Source organism: Narcine bancroftii, chromosome 5 (genome assembly GCF_036971445.1).
Source record: "Narcine bancroftii isolate sNarBan1 chromosome 5, sNarBan1.hap1, whole genome shotgun sequence".
Classification (NCBI taxonomy): Eukaryota; Metazoa; Chordata; class Chondrichthyes; order Torpediniformes; family Narcinidae; genus Narcine; species Narcine bancroftii.
Window position 1 is genome coordinate 255,672,375 of NC_091473.1, and position 20,353 is coordinate 255,692,727.

A 20,353-nucleotide genomic window follows, 5' to 3' on the forward strand; every position below is an offset into this window, starting at 1 on the left:
ATCATTTTGAACCTGTGATTCCAGTCCTCACGCCATCTGTTGATGAGAAAGAGATTTCCTTGATTTACCAGAACCAAGGAAATAGATCTTGCATGTCGTCTTTCTTTGCTCCAAACAAGTCCGTTGGTATAGACATCCATGCCAACCAGTTGCCAACCTGAGATTAGTCCCATTTGTTTGCGCTAAGCTTAGATCCACCTAACTCTTTCCTCTACATATATCTGTCTAAGTGTCTTAAATTTTGAAGTTCTACCTCTCTCTACCACTTCCTCCGGCAGTTCATTCCATATACCCATCACCCTCTGTGAGAAAATTACCCCTCTGGTCCATTTTCAATCTTTCCCTCTCACCTTATCTATGCCTCACATGACTTTCATATCACTAAAGGTCACCACTCAGCCTCCTGCACTCCAGGGAGTGCCAATCTATGCACTCTCTTTGTGGCTCATGTCCTCCAATCCCAGTGGCTTCCTTATGCTGGAAGGAACTCAGCAGGTCAGTTAGTATCGATGAAAAGCAGTAGACAGTCAGCGTTTCTGGGCAAAAAACCCTTAATCAGCAATCGAACATTTTTGCAGTATCTGCAGATTTCTTAATGACTTCTTTATGAATTTTTCCTGTGCCCTTTTCAGCTTTATGACATCCTTTCTAAAGCTAGGCAATCAGTACACCCCAAGATACCATGTAAGTTAAAATCACCTGCTATTACAACATTGTTTTTCTTACCTTGGATCTGCTCTCTCCTAACATAGCTGCTACTCTAATTCCCACTTATTGTTGCAGTCCCAGAAAGTGTTCATCCTCTTCTAAGTTCCACCTCAATGGATTGATTGGGTGATTCTCCAAGAATATCCTCTCTAAGTAGTGTTCTCCCTTATCAAACACGCCACTTCTCTTATCTCCATCTCTATCACCCCTATGGTACTTGATTCCGAGAACATTGAGCTGTCAGTCCTGCCCCTCCCTCAACCATGTTTTTGTATAAGCTCTGATATCCCAGATCCACTTACCTATCCATGCTCTGAGTTCATCTGCCTCACCCCTCCCAACCATGTACCTGTCCAAATTCCTCTTAAATGTTAATTGAGCCCACATTCACCACTTCAGCCGGAAGCACGGTCCACACTCCCACCACTCTCTGTGTGAAGAAGTTCCTCCTCATGTTCCCCCTAAACTTTTCCCCTTTCACTCTTCACCCATATCCTCTGGTTTGTATCTTGCCTACCCTCAGAGGAAAAAGCTGACCTGCATTTACTCTGGCTATCCCCTTCATAATTTTAAATACCTTCTACGCTCTAGGGAATAAAGTCCTAACCTGTTTAACCTTTCCCTGTTACACTCAGTTCCTGAAGTCAGGGCAATATCCTAATAAATCTTCTCTGCACTCTTTCTGTCTTATTGATATCTTTCATGTAATTAAGTGACCAAAACTGTACACAATACTCCAAATTTGGCCTCATCAATGTTTTATACAACTTTAACATAACATTTGAACTCCTGTACTCATTACTTTGATTTATGAAAGCCATTATGCCAAAAGCTCTTTTTAAGACTCTGTCCACCTGTGATGCCACTTTTAGGGAATTTATGTATCTGTGTTCCCAGATCCCTCTGTTCTACCGCCCTCCTCAGTGCCCTCATTTACCATGTACGTTCTTTTTTGGTTTGTCCTTCCAAAATGCAACACCCAACACTTAAATTCCATCTGTCATTTCAGCCCATTTTTCCAGCTGGTTCAGATCCCTCTGCAGGCTTTGAAAACCTTCTTTGCTGTCCAATCTATGTGAATTGATCCAATTTACTGCATTATCATCCAGATCATTGATATAGATGACAAACAGCAATGGTCCCAGCACCGAACCCTGAGGCACCACTAGTCACAGGCCTCCAGTCTGAGAAGCAACCATCCACCACCACTCTCTCACTCCTCCCCTCCAGCCATTGTTGAATCCAATTCATTACTTCACCATAAATACCTGGAATCTAAACCTTACTGACTAACCTCCCATGTGGGACCTTGTCACAGGCCTTTTTTAAGTCATGTAGACAACATCCCCGGGCTTTCCTTTGTCAACATTTCTGGTAACCTCCTCAAAAAACTCTGAGATTGGTTAAACTCGACCTACCATGCACAAAGCCATATTGACGATCCCTAATCATTCCCTGGCTATCCAAATACCTATCTCTTAGAATAACATTCTAATAATTTACCTACTACTGACATCAGGCTTAAAATTTCCGTCGTTACTTTTGGAGCATTTTTTAAACAACGGAAGATCGTGATCTCCCCTCCAATCCTCTGGTACCACATCCGTGGCTAAGGGCATTTTAAATAGAGCCTCTGCATTTCAACACCAGCCTCCCTCAAGGTCAGAGGGAATATCTTGTCAGGCCCTGAGGATTTATCAACCCTTATATATTTTAAGACAGCAAGCACCTCCTCCTCTTTAATCTGTATCAGTTCCCTGACCTTACTGCTTGTTTTCCTTCCTTCCTATCATTTTGTCTCCACCCTCCCATCACCTCTTCTCCTTTGTATTATAGCAATGAGGAGAGCACACTCCTTCAGGGATTGTCCTTTGAGCTGGGTTTGTCCAAATCTCCACTCTGTGGTGCACTGTTTTGGATTGGGCAGCACTGTATGCTGTTTGATTTGACTGATTTTTAACATGAAGATAAAGTTTAGATCTGACAGTGTATTCAGAACCTTAACTGTATGTTATTTTATCTTCAGGTGTCAAATGTCCTGACCCACCCATGATTAGTCATGGAGTCACACCAGTGCCATCTCATGGGGAATTCTGGGCTTATGGAATGGTGGCAAAATTTTCATGCAAGGCTGACTTCTCATTGATTGGTGCAAGGACCCTCGTCTGTACAGAAACTGGACGATGGGACAAGAAAAATCCAACGTGCAAAAGTACATACATTCAGATTTTAAAAATGATTTCTTTTACTATTTTCTCAGCTAAAGATGAGAAGCTGAAAATAATAGTTAATTAATATTTCTGTTCACCAACAGCTACAGACTTAATCATGTGCATATCAAAGTATGACCATTGATGAGAAGGTGGGGGCTAGGAAAGCAGAATGTGCTGTAGAGTGGAAAGCTAATTCAGTTAATTGACAAAGGGATTTTAGATGCAAAACAGGAGCCAGAATAGATTAAATGTAGATTCAAATGTATAAATGATTCCAATCATTGCCAATAGCTGCTGTTCCAGTAAAAATAAAAGCAGTGAAATTGTTAAACCCTGCGAAGACATGTTATTGGCAAAAGATCAAATGGTTTGTGTTGAATTTTGAACTTGATTTCTATATGTTGCTTTTGTATCTGGCAAGCATTTTACATTCAATGGCAGCATTTCAGAATTCAAATTTGTAAAATTTCTAATTATACGATTGTCCCACTCCCAAAAGTTGATTTTATTCTGCAGAAAGGGTATGTTGGAGCTGTAAAAAGAAAGAAGAGAAAACCCCCTGTGTTTTAAAAGAGGGTGAAAGTTAAGGTTTCTGAAAACAAGTAAGTTGTGAGAAAGAGGGCAAATGTAAGTGTACCTCTTCAAGGTAGATAGTTGAAAAGCATGAAGAAACTTGGTAAAAGCTTACTTATTGATCTTCACTGTAAAAGATTGGTAAAATGTTTAATGTATGATGGAAGTCAAAATATATTGAATGGGAGGGAGTTGGATTCAAAATGAGAATGGTATATATCCAGGGCCAGATGTTCTATCCAGTAGGTGAGGAAAATAGAGATGGCTGTAGTTAAAGATTCTCAAAGCCGTTTAACACAGGTATACCCAAAGAAGTACTCAGGCCCAAAACATCGACTTTCCATGGATGCTACATGACCTGTTGAGTTCTTCCAGCACTCTTGTATGCTGCACTTAATACAGGTATTGACCTTTTATATCAGGAAAACGTAGAAATTACTAAGTTTCATTATGTTAAAGAAAGTTCAATCAAAGATTTTTTTGTATTCTGGACAAATTATTGGAAACTGTTGCTAATTACATCCGATGAATCTATTATCTTCCAGGTTTAACATATGTATAACACTGAAACAACTCCAGATGGTGACTGGAGGCCTTTAGCAAGAATACTTGGTAACACTAATTGGTCTTAGGATAAAATGGCCTACCTACCAGAATGATGTAAACGCTTCAGTAAAACACCAAAGTCTGCAGACCCCCTGGTTGAAGTAAACACACAAAGCTGGAGAAACTCAACAGGTCACACAGTGTACTTTATACAGCAAAGATCAAGAATAATAACCAACATTTCTGGCTTGAGCCCTTTGTACATTGTTTGACCTGCTGAATTTCTCCAGCATTGTGTTTTTAATGTAAAGGCTTCTCTGATTCGCTAATGTTCTTACCCCATCCAACCTACAGATGACACTAGTCCCATCCCATGTGGTTAAATCTTAACTGATTCTAAAGTGGCCAATCTACCACTCAGTTGTATTGTTATCACCACACAAATGGAGGGAATAAAACTGTGGACATTTGGTCCAACAGTGGGTGAGGTTTTATGAGAAGAACTGGATAAGTTTAAAAAATATCACAAACCATCAATTGCCAATAAAGCAATATTTGTCTGTCTTGAATGTATGCAATGGTCAATCCCTCACAGGTTTATGGGACATTCCAAAATTGCACAACTCTCTGAGAAAAGAAATCCCTCCTCATTTCCATCTAAATTCCGAAGCCTCTCATTCTAAAACTACACTATGTAATTCTAAATTCCATTCCCTGAAATATTATTTACTTTGTGGCGGTGCACATCGTGACGCAGGCGAACTGGCTCCATGGTTGTCATGGCTGTGGCAGTCGAGCAGCCGCGTCAAGATGGCGCCACTGGGCTTTGCTCTCCTCATGGGTAGAGAGGTCACGCATGTGCACTCGGTTGCATTGTCGCGTCACCGCCAATGCAGGGGTGGGACATGACGGCAGCCTTATAAGGCGCTGCGCGAGCTTTTAAAAAATAAACCGTTGGAAATGAAACCGACTCCAGCGTGCAATTTTGTTCTTATTTCCTCTTCATAGCCACCGCTACAATTGGCGACCCTGACAAGCCCAGACGATTCTGGACTCTATATCATGGAGACTGCAGCAGTTAACGCAGTGGCTATGAAACTACCGCCCTTCTGGACACTTCACCCACGCACTTGGTTCGGGAAAGCGGAAGCACAGTTCCACCTCTGGCAGATTACCTCCGACTCGACAATGTCCTACCACATCGTCAGCGCCTCGACCAAGAGACCACAGCCAGAGTGGACGACCTGATACACAACCTCCCTCTTTAACCACCTTCTTGATCCACAATCAATCTATTCTGTAATGACTTTAAAACAATATATCCTATTTAATGTGTGGAGATCAAAACCATTTTTAAACATTTAATTAAAGCCATGGTAATGGCTTTATAACTTAATAACTTCTCTGAAGTATTTTTAAGGGACTCACGTTTAATCTTTTTGATGTGCACTTACATTTGCTGTAGAATATTTCTTGCTAGATTCTATTCTGTCTAATTAAATGCTTGGTATCAGTTGTTAGGTGTAATCGTCCTGCAACACCTGAAAATGGAAGAACACTATCAGGATTGGGATCCGTGTTCAAATTTGGCGATACTATTATCTACGCATGTAATCCTGGATACGTGTTGGTTGGAGAGTCCACAGTTTATTGTACTGAAAACAACAAATTTCAACCATTGCCACCTTTGTGCCTAAATGGTGAGATATCATTTATCTTGATGTTCTTTAGAAAATGCAAAATGTTCTTTTCTCATTTCTGATGATATAAATATTGGATTTGTTAATATATTTATAAACACTATTTTTTCTGTTAATGTGGTACATTCACTTTCTTCTTGTCTCAATTTTTATCAAAGTTAAACTTTAAAAATTAAAATATTTCATGAATCAAAGTTACGATTTTGGTTACTCATTTAGGTGATGGGTAAATCAGAGCCCCACTTATTTTTTGTTGTGCTCTGACATTAAGTGAGGACTTAACTGATCTGTGGCCAAATACCGACCATCACATTTACATGAGAACGTAAGAAATAGGAGCAGGAGTCGGCCATCCAGCCCGTCGACCCTGCTCCACCATTCAATGAGATCATGGCTGCTCTGATCTACCTGCATTTTCCCCATATCCCTTAATTCCCCTAACATGTAAATATCTATCCAACCTTGTACAAGCTCACCTCCACTGCTTCAATGGGCAGAAAATTTCACAGATTCACGATCCTCTGGGAAAAGCATCTCCATCCTAAATCTACTACCCCAAATCTTGAGGCTCTGTCCCTTAATTCTATTCTCCCTCACCAATGGAAACAACTTAACTAAGCCTTTCATTATTTTATATGTTTTGATAAGAACCCCTCTCATTCTTCTAATTCCAGCAAGTACAGTCCCAGACAACTCTATCTCTCTTCATAGGCTACCTCCTTCATCTCTGGAATCAACCTGGTGAACCTTCTCTGCACCGTCTCCAAAGCCAGACCATCCCACCTCAAATGAGACCAGAACTGCACACAGTTCTCCAGATGCAGCCTCACCACTGCCTTGTACAGTTGCAGCATAGCCTCCCTGCTCCTAAATTCAATCCCTCTAGCAATAAATTTCCCTTCTTGATAGCCCGATGCACCTGCAAACCAACCTTTTGTGATTGATGTATAAGCACTCCTAATCCTTCTGCCCGGCAGCACGCTGCAATCGCTTTCCATTTAAATAATAATCTGATCTTCCATTTTACCTTCCAGAGTGGATAACCTCACATTTACCAACGTTGTCCTCCATCTGCCAGTCCCTTGCCCACTCATTTAACCTGTCTATCTTTCTGCAGATTCTCCGTATCCTCTTCACACTTTGCCTTTTCACTCAATTTAGTGTCATCAATAAACTTAGATACACTACTCTCTGTCCCTTCTTCCAAATCATTAATGTATATCTTGAACAGTTGCTGGCCCAGCTCTGACCCCTGTGGCACCCCACTCGCGTCTGATTACCAACCAGAAAAACACCCTTGTATCCAAATTCTCTACTTACTATTGGTTAACCAATCCTCTATCCATGCTAATACATCACTGCAACTCCATGCATCCTTATCTTGTGTAGTCCTGAAATGTGGCACCTTATCAGAAGCCTCTGGAAATCCAAGGAAACAACGTCCATCTGCTCCTCTCTATCCACCATGCTCATTATTATCACCAAAGAACCTTGGCCCTTCACCCACATCAATGCTAGCCTTGTTACCCATCTGTCCTAATTCCCCTTGTCTGGATGCAGACAGAATCTTTCTATGCTATCCCTACCTGAGTGTCTGCCCAAATGCTTGTCAGTGATTGTATTTGATTCCATCTCCTCTGACAGTGCGTTCCAGATAATAACCCCTAAAATCTTCTTATTTTGAACCTAGGCCTTCTTGTTCAAGATATTTCTACTATAGGAAAAGGACTTTGACTCTCTTCCCTCTCTAGGCCCCTCATATTCTTCTGCACTTCCATCTGATCACTCCTCAGTCTCTCGCCTCAGGGAAATCAAGCCCAGCCTATTGAACCCCTCCTCATAACTAATGTCCTCCAATCCATAGAACCTGGTGAATCTCCTCTACAGACTTTCTAACATTCCGCATCTGTTGTGGCAACCAAAGCTCTTAACGATACTTCACGTGGTCTAGCCAGTGTTTTGTAAAATTGCAACGTAATGTTTTAAGTCGTATTCTATGCTATGATCTTCAAAGGTAAACATGTCATATGCCCCCTTTACTGCCCAACCGACCAGTGTTACCTCATTAGGAATCTATGAGCCAACTTTCTGTTCATCACATACCTTAATGTCCTATCATTTATTATACATGGATCTACCTCCATTCACTTGCCAAAATGTATCTCAGCCGTCATTTTTCCAAATGATGATGATATTTATTTAAGTTAATTTATCGTCCGATTTTACCTGCACAACCTGACAAGATGCTGTTCTCTAGTCCACGGTACAGAAACAGTGCAAGCAAACATACAGATAAATGATACACATACACAAAACCTATATACTTGTCAAATATACATACATTATATTAACATAAATAAGTAAATAAATCTAGAGTCACAGGGAGTTGTTTTAGCAGTTCAGCAGGCATTCACATTCTCACTGCTTGGTGGATCTGTTCTAATACTTCAGTATCTCTTTCCCAACAGGAGTAGCTGGAAGGTGCTGCATGCAGAGTGGGTAGGGGTCTTTACAGGTTTTGGGAGCTCTCTAAACCACTATTCTGGTCAATCACTTCAATGGGTTGGGGCGGGGGGGGGGGGGGGGGGTGGGAAGGAGGAAGGCAACCCCAGTGACCTTTCCTGCCCCTTTTATGGTCCCGTGGATTTGTGGTGTCTGCCAAGCTGCCTGTCTCCCCTCTGGCGAGCCTTGCTGTACTAACATTGGCTGTGCATTTTCTCTACTGTTAAGGACACTCGCCTTGGGTATAACTGTATATGCACCTATTGTCTTTCATTATTGTACCATGAGTTTATGCTAATAAAAGCCATGATTATTGTTTGACCACATTGTCTTTCTCTACTTCATCAACTAGCACTTCAATTTTACTAGCAGAAATGAATGCAGCACTCAAGCCAGAGCAGCTGATAATCGACCAGTCTGCCCTGAGGGCCAGAGAAATTTTCAACCACTGGATTGCTTGTTTCGATTACTACATGTCTCGAAACAACGTGGCCGATGCGGCGATACAGTGGGACCACCTGAACTCTCTGCTGGGTGCCGTAACTCAAGGAGCTACCACTCTGGCTATAGCCTGGGAACGTCTGACCGCTTACTATGCAGCGCCACGGAACCAGTTACTGATTTGACGCCAGAAACCCGGGGAAAGTGATGCTGCCTATGCACTGGCCCTCGACTCGCTGGCAAACGAATGTGATGTCAGGGCAGTCAATGTGCAACAACACCGCAATGCCTTGAACCTGGATGCTTTTGTCAACAGGATTGACTCCAGTTACGTCCAACAGAGGCTGCTGGAGACAGAGCTCTTAACCTACGACCGGGCAGTCGCTCTAGCCAAAACACTGAGAAGTGCCATGTGGTCCAGTGAAATGCTAGAAACCGAAAAGGAAACATCCAGGAGTGCTGGAACTCCGAAGGAAAGAAAAGGGCAAACTCCTGAAAAACGCTACTTCGGTGATAAGAGCTGGAACCCCAGACAGAAGTGCCCGGCTCGATTTGCTACCTGCAGCTATTGTGGGAAACTCAGCCACTTCGCTAAAACGTGTAAGTACTCCCACTGATAAGAAGAAGAAGAGAAGCACCAAGAAAATGCGTCCTGGAGCTGCAGGAATGGAAGGCAACTGTGAAAAGTGGGAAATCTTCAGTCGAGCAGGCTGAATCGACTTCAAGTGACGGTGAGGTGAGATCCCCTGTAATAGCTCAATTGACTGTAAAGCTTGGGGGATGTTATGGACCAGAATGGTCGACTATGAAGGGGGAGGTGAATGGTGAGTCTCTTGATTGTCTAATAGACTCGGGGAGTACTGACAGCTACATCCACGAGAAAGTTGCCAGAGCCTTAAATTTGCGGAGATATCAAGCGAACCGAAAGATATTGATGGCTTGTAGTGAACTTACAAAAATTGTACAGGACAAGTGTAAAGTTACCTTAAATTTGCAGCGACATTGCCTTGCTGATGTGTGGCTCTTTATTATGCTGGAGCTCTGCGCCCCTGTGTTACTGGGGTTAGATATTCAATCTCAGATGAACAGTGTAGTGTTAAATTTCGGTGGGCCACTACCCACACTTACCATTTCCCGCTCTAGTTACTGTGGTCTGTCCGGATTAAAGATCAAAGCTCCTTACCTTTTCAGTGATTTATCCCCTGAGTGTCAGCCGATTGCCACTAAGAGCCATTCTTACAACAAAGAGAATCGTGAGTTTATCAAAGCAGAGACCCAGAGACTGCTTAAAGAGGGAGTAATTGAACCTAGTAAGAGTCCGTGGGGGGCCCAAGTGGTAGTCGTGAAAAATCACACTAAGAGACGACTGGCTATTGACTACAGCCAGACAATCAACCGTTACATGAACCTGGATGCCTACCCGCTGCCACGCATCAATGAAATGATTAATCAGATAGCGCAATACAAAGTGTACTCCACTATCGACCTCAAAGCAGCTTATCACCAAATCCCCATTAAGAAAAGGGAATGGCCCTATAAGGCTTTTGAGGCTGATTGGGGAGGGGGGGGGGGTTATACCAGTTTAAAAGGCTACCTTTTGGAGTCACTAATGGTGTGTCAGTGTTTCAGAGGGAAATGGATAAGATTGTTAGGACATACGAGTTACAGGGTACGTTTCCCTGTCTGGATAATGTCACTATCTGTGGGAAAACACAGGCTGAGCACGAAAACAACTTAAAAGGACTCAACCTTACATTTAACGAGGGCAAATGTGTGTTCAAAGCGACAGAGCTACCCATTCTGGGCTACATTGTCTGCAAGGGAGAAATCTGCTCCGACCCGGAAAGAATGGACCCCCTTAAGAAGTTACCACCCCCAGACTCAGCAAAAGCCCTTAAAAGGTGCATGGAGAAAACTCTGGAGGTTGGTGTCATGTGTCATGATCTTCCAAGGGAAGGTAGCCTTCAAACCATACTCATCCACCATTCTGACCATTTACCTCTAGTAAAAACCCTGTTAGTGATTCAAAAAGGACCTTCCGGAATTGATAGAGATGACCGCTAGCCTCAAATGCCGTATATGGAAGGTCCTTGGAACGGATTGGCAGCTGGTGATAAGCAGCTTTCAGGTTGATGGTTGAATTGACCCGATTCTGCGCAATCATTCATCATGTATGAAATTCGAGGGAGAGGGTAAATGCCCAAGAGTGTGTACCGATTAATAGTTTGGCTATAGTCAATTACTAGCCTGGATTTGTTTTCCCTTTTTACCCCTACCACTTGCGGTCTCCACAGGCAGGTGCTAAGTTCGATGTTACCTTCATCAAGCAGACGTTGTGTCTCAGAGTGTATGAAATCTCGGTCTGCTGTGCTACACTTCCTGCTCTTGGTAGCAATGGGTTTGCAGTCCGAGGACAGATTTGGGAAGAGAGGAGGGGGATCAATATTCAGTGTGGAGAGGATGCATGTGGGTTCTAATTTTAGGGGCCCTCCATTCTGAACCGTTAGGGGGGAGGGGACCAGAATACTCCAAGGTCATGCTTTTAAGGTGACACAGGAAGTCCAGACCCAACAACACTGGAGCACACAATTCACCAAGCATATACAGGTGAAATTTAAAGAATTTCCCCCTCCCTTCAAACGACAGATGTACAATACAGTGTTGAATACGCGTAGGATGCGAATGAGACTCAAAAAATATGCGATAATTGGAAGGATACATCTTTAGTTTCTACTCTTGCAGAGTCTGTGAGTCTATGAATCTTTCAGTCGATCAGGCATTTAGTGGAATGTCTGTTTAACTTCACAATCACTATGGAGTTGCTGAGCTGGTGAGGTCTGTTCTGGTATAGGACCATCGAGGCTAGGACCCTGGAGACTCCATGCTCCTCACTCGAGTGGCTCCCACTGTCCTGGGTTGCCCTGCATGGGTGAGATGTGTTGACCTGGTGGTGCGGCAAGATAGCCACCCTCCTTCCTCCTCTGACGATGATGGCATTGAGTTTGAATTTGGGTTATGGCAAGATGGCCACTGAGCCTTTTCGCGCCGTTTCCTCACTGCCACTGCCACCCTCCGTCAGCATGTAGCACAGCAAGTGGGTTCAGATGAATTCGGGGCAGATGGCTCGGGGATGGAATCGGATCTGGGGTGGTGCAGGACATAGACTTCCCCGGGCTTCCCCTCACCTGGCAAACCCTCGCCCAATGCCCTTTCTTGCCACAGCTGGAATACACTGAGTCTTTAGCTGGGCAACGAGATCGGGATGTTAGATTTAGATACTGGTCTGTAGTGTGGGCCTGGACATTTATTGAATCAGTATGAATGGACATTTTCCATCCAGTATTTTATCATACTTTAAATTAGTGACAATAAAGATATTGAAGGACCTTCTGAAAGTTCATCTTTAATGACTAGTGATTTACCAAAACATTTTAGGCTGCTGGGACTATAGACATCCCAAGCAGTGTAGTGTGCACCTTTTGCACCAACGGTCAAGCATCCACTGACACTAATCTTATTCTCCACGTTCCCATCAACACTCTTCAGATTCTAACCACTCCCCAATCTCTCTCTTTCTCTCTTTGGCTTGGCTTCACTGACGAAGATTTATGGAGGGGTAATGTCCATGTCAGCTGCAGGCTCGTTTGTGGCTGACAAGTCCAATGCGGGACAGGCAGACATGGGTGCAGCGGTTGCAGGGGAAAATTGGTTGGTTGGGGTTGGGTGTTGGGTTTTTCCTCCTTTGTCTTTTGTCAGTGAGGTGGGCTCTGCGGTCTTCTTCAAAGGAGGTTGCTGCCCGCCGAACTGTGAGGCGCCAAGATGCACGGTTTGAGGCGATATCAGCCCACTGGTGGTGGTCAATGTGGCAGGCACCAAGAGATTTCTTTAGGCAGTCCTTGTACCTCTTCTTTGGTGCACCTCTGTCACGGTGGCCAGTGGAGAGCTCGCCATATAACACGATCTTGGGAAGGCGATGGACCTCCATTCTGGAGACGTGACCTGCCCAGCACATTTGGATCTTCAGCAGCGTGGATTCGATGCTGTCGGCCTCTGCCATCTCGAGTACTTCGATGTTAGGGATGAAGTCGCTCCAATGAATGTTGAGGATGGAGCGGAGACAACGCTGGTGGAAGCGTTCTAGGAGCCGTAGGTGATGCCGGTAGAGGACCCGTGATTCGGAGCCGAACAGGAGTGTGAGTATGACAACGGCTCTGTATACGCTTATCTTTGTGAGGTTTTTCAGTTGGTTGTTTTTCCAGACTCTTTTGTATAGTCTTCCAAAGGCGCTATTTGCCTTGGCGAGTCTGTTGTCTATCTCGTTGTCGATCCTTGCATCTGATGAAATGGTGCAGCCGAGATAGGTAAACTGGTTGACCGTTTTGAGTTTTGTGTGCTCGATGGAGATGTGTGGGGGCTGGTAGTCATGGTGGGGAGCTGGCTGATGGAGGACCTCAGTTTTCTTCAGGCTGACTTCCAGGCCAAACATTCTGGCAGTTTCCGCAAAGCAGGACGTCAAGCGCTGAAGAGCTGGCTCTGAATGGGCAACTAAAGCGGCATCGTCTGCAAAGAGTAGTTCACGGACAAGTTTCTCTTGTGTCTTGGTGTGAGCTTGCAGGCTCCTCAGATTGAAGAGACTGCCATCCGTGCGGTACCGGATGTAAACAGCGTCTTCATTGTTGGGGTCTTTCATGGCTTGGTTCAGCATCATGCTGAAGAAGATTGAAAAGGGGGTTGGTGCGAGAACACAGCCTTGCTTCACGCCATTGTTAATGGAGAAGGGTTCAGAGAGCTCATTGCTGTATCTGACCCGACCTTGTTGATTTTCGTGCAGTTGGATAATCATGTTGAGGAACTTTGGGGGACATCCGATGCGCTCTAGTATTTGCCAAAGCCCTTTCCTGCTCACGGTGTCGAAGGCTTTGGTGAGGTCAACAAAGATGATGTAGAGTCTTTTGTTTTGTTCTCTGCACTTTTCTTGGAGCTGTCTGAGGGCAAAGACCATGTCAGTAGTTCCTCTGTTTGCGCGAAAGCCGCACTGTGATTCTGGGAGAACATTCTCAGCAATTAATATACCATACGCAGCTTTGGGATGTGGATGGAAACCTAGTTAGCCATGGTAGAATATGCACAGGCAGTGAGAATGCTGAATGACCAAAGTTAACTGCTTGTAGATGTACAGAACAATTTGTCCTGCAGATCTATTGTTTCACATGTTTTGTAAGATAAATGGTGGAAAATCCAGGGGAGACATTAGAGGAATGTTTTTTCACACAGAGAGTGTTGGTGCATTGCTGGGATGGTGGTGGAGGCTGGTACAATTGGAATATTCAGATGACACTTAGACAGGCACATGGATGTAAAAAAAATAGAGGGTTATTGGTGGGAGATTGAGAAGAATTAGACTGTTGTGGAGTAGGTTTATATAGGTCAGCAGAAGGGTCTGAACTGTGCTGGAATGTTCTACGTTTATGATTTGTAAGACTGTAATTAGAGGATTTAAATATTCATAAAAACTTTATTTGAAATGGATATAAATCAATGAGATTTGCCACTCAGTAGTATTATGCTTTTAATTCTACCATGTTTTACTTTAGATTTTGTTAAATTCAATATCTAATATCCTCATCCACTGATGTAAGCACCAACTTTGAAAATAATTTAATTTGGCTATCATCTTAACATTCCCATGTTTAACATGCTACTATGTTAAATGTGGGCCAGACTAAGTTCTGATGTAGGGGTGGTTCAGAAGGAACCTTACGCCTTCCAATGTTCAGCAATGTTGCTGTACCATCCCGATTCTCTGCTGGAGACTCTGTGGAGTCCATTGGCAACTCTGGATCATACTGACTAAAGAGAGGACAGACTTTCGATGAAAAGATAAGCTTGGGTAAATTTTTTTGTTAACTTTTTTTTCTTTTCTCTGTTTTAATAGTAGCTTAATGCATTTTTAAAACCTTTTTAATGCTATTTAGTATTTTTATATTTTTCCCATGTTCTTAAATCCATTTAAAATCTTTTGGAATGTATCTGAATATAAGATATTTACAAACTTTGAAACCTGGCCGTTGGTGATATAGAGTGAATTGGTGTCTCGCTAGGACCTCGTTTTGTGACTTCAGGTAACAAGCCTTCAACACCTTGAGGTTAACGTTATATGTAGAGCAATCCCTGATGACTGCATACCCCGTCGTTCCTACCCTCAAAATGAGTGTGGATCTCCTGAGTTCATCGGTGTGGAAGATGTCTCTGGTCGCGTTCAGGAAGGCTTGGAAGTAGTCTAGCCAGTTCGTGAACCCCTCAGCCAGGGAACAGAGGGTCTATCAGCTGCGTACCTGGGTTGAGTAGCGCTTCCAGCTGTCGGCTGTTTTGTGTGCGTGGCGATGAGTTTCATCATTTGAGGTGCTTTTCACCTCAAGGAAGTGTGAGGGAGTGCAGGCTCCAGGACAGTGGAGGATCTATTGGTTAGGCAAAAGCTTTGTGTCATCCTGAAAATTGTGCAGGGGAGTGAAGGCAAGGCAAACATTCTGGTTTATTCACTGAGAAATTCCTCATTTGGCACGAAATTTTGTGAACAGAAGTGTCATGTCTTGGATGACACATTGTGTTGCACAAAATTCTAGGCCCGAGGCAAATTATGAACTGTTTTTCCTATTTGTCCCTATCACATTTGCAGAAGCACCATTTTGTAAAATCATTCCTTTTATGTTTGCATTTCATTTTGTGTATTGAATGATTTACATTTTTTCCTCTCCACACACATCGTGGAGAGTGTTGAGAACATCAAGTTTCTCGGTGTGCATATAAGCGACGACCTATCCTGGACCCACAGCATCTCCTCATTATTGAGGAAGGTGTAGTAGTGTCTACACCTCTTCAGGAGGTTGAGGACAAGGCTACCGTCCCTCATCTTGATAACAACTGAGGGTGTCCTGTCTGACGGCAGCATTGTGTGATACAGTAGCTGTGAAATGTTGGACTGGACAGATGTCAATACAGAAGCTAAGAAGATCACTGGAGTCTTCCTGTCCTCTATTGAACACGTTCATAGGGAGTGTTACTTAAATAGGCTCAAAGAATCGTCATCATCAATACACAGGATTTCTGACGTACTTCCCTCAGGAAGGAGGTACAGGAGCATCAAAATCCGGACTGCCAGGCTGGGAAATATCTTCTCCCTACTGGTGTGAGATTGATGAATGGTATCCCGTGACCTTAGGTCTCATAAATGCAACTGAGTAAAATATTCAGAATATTTATACATATTTATTTTATTTCATAATTTTATGTGTGTATGTGCTGTGTGAGAAATTTATGATGTATGTGGACCCTGGTCCAGAGAAATGTTGTTTCGTCTGGTTGAATCTGTAAGATGATAATAGACTTGAACTTGACTTTCCTCTTTTACAGGAACTCCGGTGACTCCTACAACAGTGACAACTCTTTGTAAGTAGATTTCCTTCTGCTTCATCAAGAATAGTACTAGAATGTTTGTAGGTTTTAGCATCTGTCATAGGACACTGTGAGACCTTCGGTAATCAGGCATTCAATATGGTTTTGTGAAACGGAAATCATATTTTACTAAGAGATTTGAAGAAGTAATAAATGCTGTGGACAAAGGGGAACTAGAGAATGTTCTGTGAGATTTCCAGAAGGCATTGGTAAGGTGAAGCATCCATCACTATTGTGGGGAAATGAGAGTTCAGAAGGTCATTAGTTATTGGCCTGTTTGTCCATTGAACCAGCCTGTCTAGAGTCCATTGTGGGGAAATGAGAGTTCAGAAGGTCGTTAGTTATTGGCCTGGTTGTCCATTGAACCAGCCTGTCTGGAGTCCATTGTGGGGAAATGAGAGTTCAGAAGGTCGTTAGTTATTGGCCTGGTTGTCCATTTAACCAGCTATCATCCTCACAATTCACTTTGCTTCCAGTTTTTTGCTTTGAATAGAATTTGGATATTAAGTCTCATTTATTCAAATCCAAGCCAAAAATGTATAGTAAGTAAAGGAATTGTCCTAACAACAACCCTCACAAGATTAAGGAACAAAAATAGGCATTCAGTCCATCGAGTCTGCTCCACCATTCCAACATAAGCTTAACCATTCTCAACTCTAGTTCCAATTTTTGACCTTTTCCCCATATCCCTTGATACCTATCAATCTCTTCCTTAAACTCCCCCAATGATTGGGCCTCCACAGTTGTATGTAGCAACGAAGTCCACAAATCCATGATCCTCTGGTGAAATAAATTCCTCCTCATCTCTGTTTTAAATGGGTACCTTCAAAGACTGTGACCTCTTGTCCTGGACTCACCCACCAAGGGGAACATCTTATTCACATCTACTCTGTCTAATCCTTTCAGCATTTGAAATGTTTCTATGAGATCCCCTCTCATTCTTCTATACTCCAGTGAATACAGTCCAAGAGCTGATAAATGCTCCTCATATGTTAGCCTATGCATTCCTGGAATCTTCCTGGTAAATCTTCTTTGGACTCTCTCCAACATTATTACATTTCTTCTAGGATAAGGGGCCCAAAACTGCATACAGTTACTCCAAATGAGGTCTTACCATTGCCCCATGGAGCCTCATCAACACCTCCTTACACTTATACACCATTCCCCTTGAAATTAATGCCAACATAGCATTCGCTTTCTTTACTACCGATCCAACCTGGTGGTTAACCATTAGGGTATCCTGCACGAGGGCTCCCAAGTCCCTTTGCACTTCCGAATTTTGAATTTTCTCCCATCCAAATAATAATCTGCCTGTTTATTTCCTCTTCCAACCATACCTTTCTCAACTTTGTATCTCATCTGCCATCTCTTTGCCCACTGTCCTAAACTGTTCTATTCTCTCTGCAACCTTTCGGTGTCTTCAACACTTCCTACTCCACCACCTATCTTGGTGTCATCTCCAAACTTATCCACAAAACCATTCACTCCGTAATCTAAATCATCAATATACATTGTAAAAAGAAGTGGCCCCAACACTGGCGCCTGTGAACATCACTAGTCACTGACAACCAACCAGAACAGGATCCCTTTATTCCCACCCTATCAGCCAATGCTCCAGCCAATCTAATAACTTTCCTGTAATTCCATGGGTTTTCATCTTATTAAAGCAGACTCTTATGTGGCACTTTATCGAAGGCCTTTTGAAAATCCAAATACACAACATTCACAGCTTCTCCCTTGTGCACCCGAGTTGAGATTTCCTCAAAAAATTCCAATAGGTTTGTCAGGCAAGATCTTCCCTTCATGAAACAATGCTGGCCTGGACCTATCATGCCAAGCACCTCAAGCTATTTCATAACCTTGTCCTTGAAGATTGACTCCAATGTTTCCAACTACTGATGTTAGACTCATAGGCCTATAATTTCTATTTTCCTGCTTCTCTCCTTTCTTAAACAGCAGAACTACATTTGCGACCTTCCAGCCCTCCGGAACCATGCCAAAGTCTTTTGATTTCTGGAACATCAATTCCAATGCCTCCACAAAGCCGACCTCCATGAACAACCAACCAGAACAGGATCCCTTAATTCCCACCCTTTGCTTCCTGCCTATTAGCTAATCTCTTTCCTGTAATTCCATGGGCTCTCATCTTATTAAAGCAGCCTCTCACATGGCACCTTATCGAAGGCCTTTTGAAAATCCAAATACACTTCCACAGCCTCTTCCTTGCCCATCCAACTTGAGATTTTCTCAAAAAAGGTTGGTCAGGCAGGATCTTCCCTTCATGAACCCATGGTAGCTGGACCTATCATGTCATGCACCCCGAGGTATTTCATAACCTCGTTCTCGAGGATTGACTCCAATATCCAACCACTGACATCAGACTAATAGGCCTATAATTTTCTTTTTTCTGCTTCCCTCCTTTCTTAAACAGCGGAACTACATTTGTGACCTTCCAGCCCTCCGGAACCATGCCAAAGTCTATTGATTTCTGGAACTTCAATTCCAATGCCTCCACAATGTCCAAAGCCGCCTCCTTCAGAACCCATGGGTGCACCTCATCTGGTCCGGGAGATGTATCTACCTTTAGTCTATTCAGTTTACTAAGTACTATCTCTCTAGTAATCCTGACCGTCCTTCATTCTATTCCCTGAGACCTCTGACTATCAGGTGTTGTCTTCCTCAGTGAAGACTGACACCAAATACTCATTTAGTTCCTCTGCCATTTCTTTATTACCCATTATAATTTCTCCAGCATCATTCTCAATCGGTCCTAGATCTACCTGTATCTCTCTTTTACTTTTGACCTATTTAAAAAACGTCTTCGTATCCTTTTGTATGTTATTGGGCAACTTCCTTTCATAATTCATGTTTTCTTTCCTAATGACTTTCTTTGTCTCTTTCTGCAAGTTTTTAAAAGTTTCCCAGTCCTCTGTTTTCCCATTGTCTGCCCTCCCTTTTGCTTTTATTTTAGCCGTAACCTCTATCGTTAGCCACATTTGTGCCATTTTTCCATCGATAATTTTCTTTTTTCTTGGAATATATCTATCCTGAACTTATTTCTTGTAGAAATATCCTCCAATTCTGCTCTGCCGTCCCCCCATCGAGGTTATTTTTCCAGTCAACTTGGGCCAGTTCCTCTTTCATCCCACTGTAATTTCCTTTGTTTCACTGAAATATTGACACATCCGAGATCAGCTTCTCCTTTTCAAATTTGAAACCGAACTCAATCCTATTATGATCACGACTTCCTAAGGGTTTCATCACCTTTAATTCCCTCATCACCTCAGGTTCATTACACATCACCCAATCCAAAACCGCCGATCCCCTGGTGGGCTTATCGACAAGCTATTCCAAAAACCCATCCCGTAGGCATTCTACAAACTCTCTCTCCTGAGATCCAGTACCTTCCTGACTTTCCCAATCCTCTTTCATGTTAAAATCCCCCATAATTATTTTGACATCCACCTCCCGACTGCTGTTTGGGGGCCTGTATAGAACTGTTATTAGGGTCCTTTTACCTTTGCCACTTCTTAACTCAACCCATAAGGATTCTACCACTTCTGACCCTATGTCCTTTCTTTCTAGTGATTTAATATCATTGGTTCCCATCAGGGCCATGTCACCCTCTCTACCAACCTGCCTTTCTTTCCTATATACTGTGCCCCCTTGGGCATTCAGCTCCCAATCATATCCATCATTAAGCCATGTCTCGGTGATGGTCTCAGTGTCATATCTTTAATCTGTAGCTGTACAACAAGCTCATCTACTTTATTCCTAATGCTCCATGCATTGAAGGACAGTCCCCTCAGACCCGTATCTGTTACCCATGATCCCGTCTTTTCACCTGCCTGTCCTTTTTGCCAGCTTTGCTGCATAGATTCTTTGATTTTTTTCTATTATCCTCTTTTTCAACCCTAACACCCCAGTTCTCTTCCCCTACCAACTTAGTTTAAACCCTCAAATCAAAATGATTCATCCACCACTACTCTCTGCTTCATGTCAGGTAGCCAGTCTTTGTTTCTATTGCTTTTGTCCTTTTAAATCCATGAGTTTGAATCTTGATGACTGGCCTTTTATCAAAAACCTTCTGAAAATCCTTATCCATTGCATCTACATATGGAAATTAATTTACTGCTTAACTCCAATTAAAGAAGGTAGTAAAGAGCCACTTTATTGCAATAGAAATAGAACTGCAGAGCATAGGAGCAGCCCCTTTGG

The 20,353-nt window shown here is 42.9% G+C and overlaps 1 protein-coding gene across 3 annotated transcripts in view; it reads left to right on the forward strand.

Moving 5' to 3' along the window:
- The window catches only part of LOC138765261 (C4b-binding protein alpha chain-like), a 50,948-nt gene that overhangs the window by 23,469 nt on the left and 7,126 nt on the right, over positions 1-20,353 (forward strand). For all 3 annotated transcript variants that reach the window (XM_069942300.1, XM_069942298.1, XM_069942299.1), the window contains exons 5-7: positions 2,735-2,920; positions 5,555-5,740; positions 16,094-16,129. In XM_069942300.1, the coding sequence (XP_069798401.1) occupies positions 2,735-2,920; positions 5,555-5,740; positions 16,094-16,129 (408 nt within the window). The remainder of the gene's footprint in view (positions 1-2,734; positions 2,921-5,554; positions 5,741-16,093; positions 16,130-20,353) is intronic.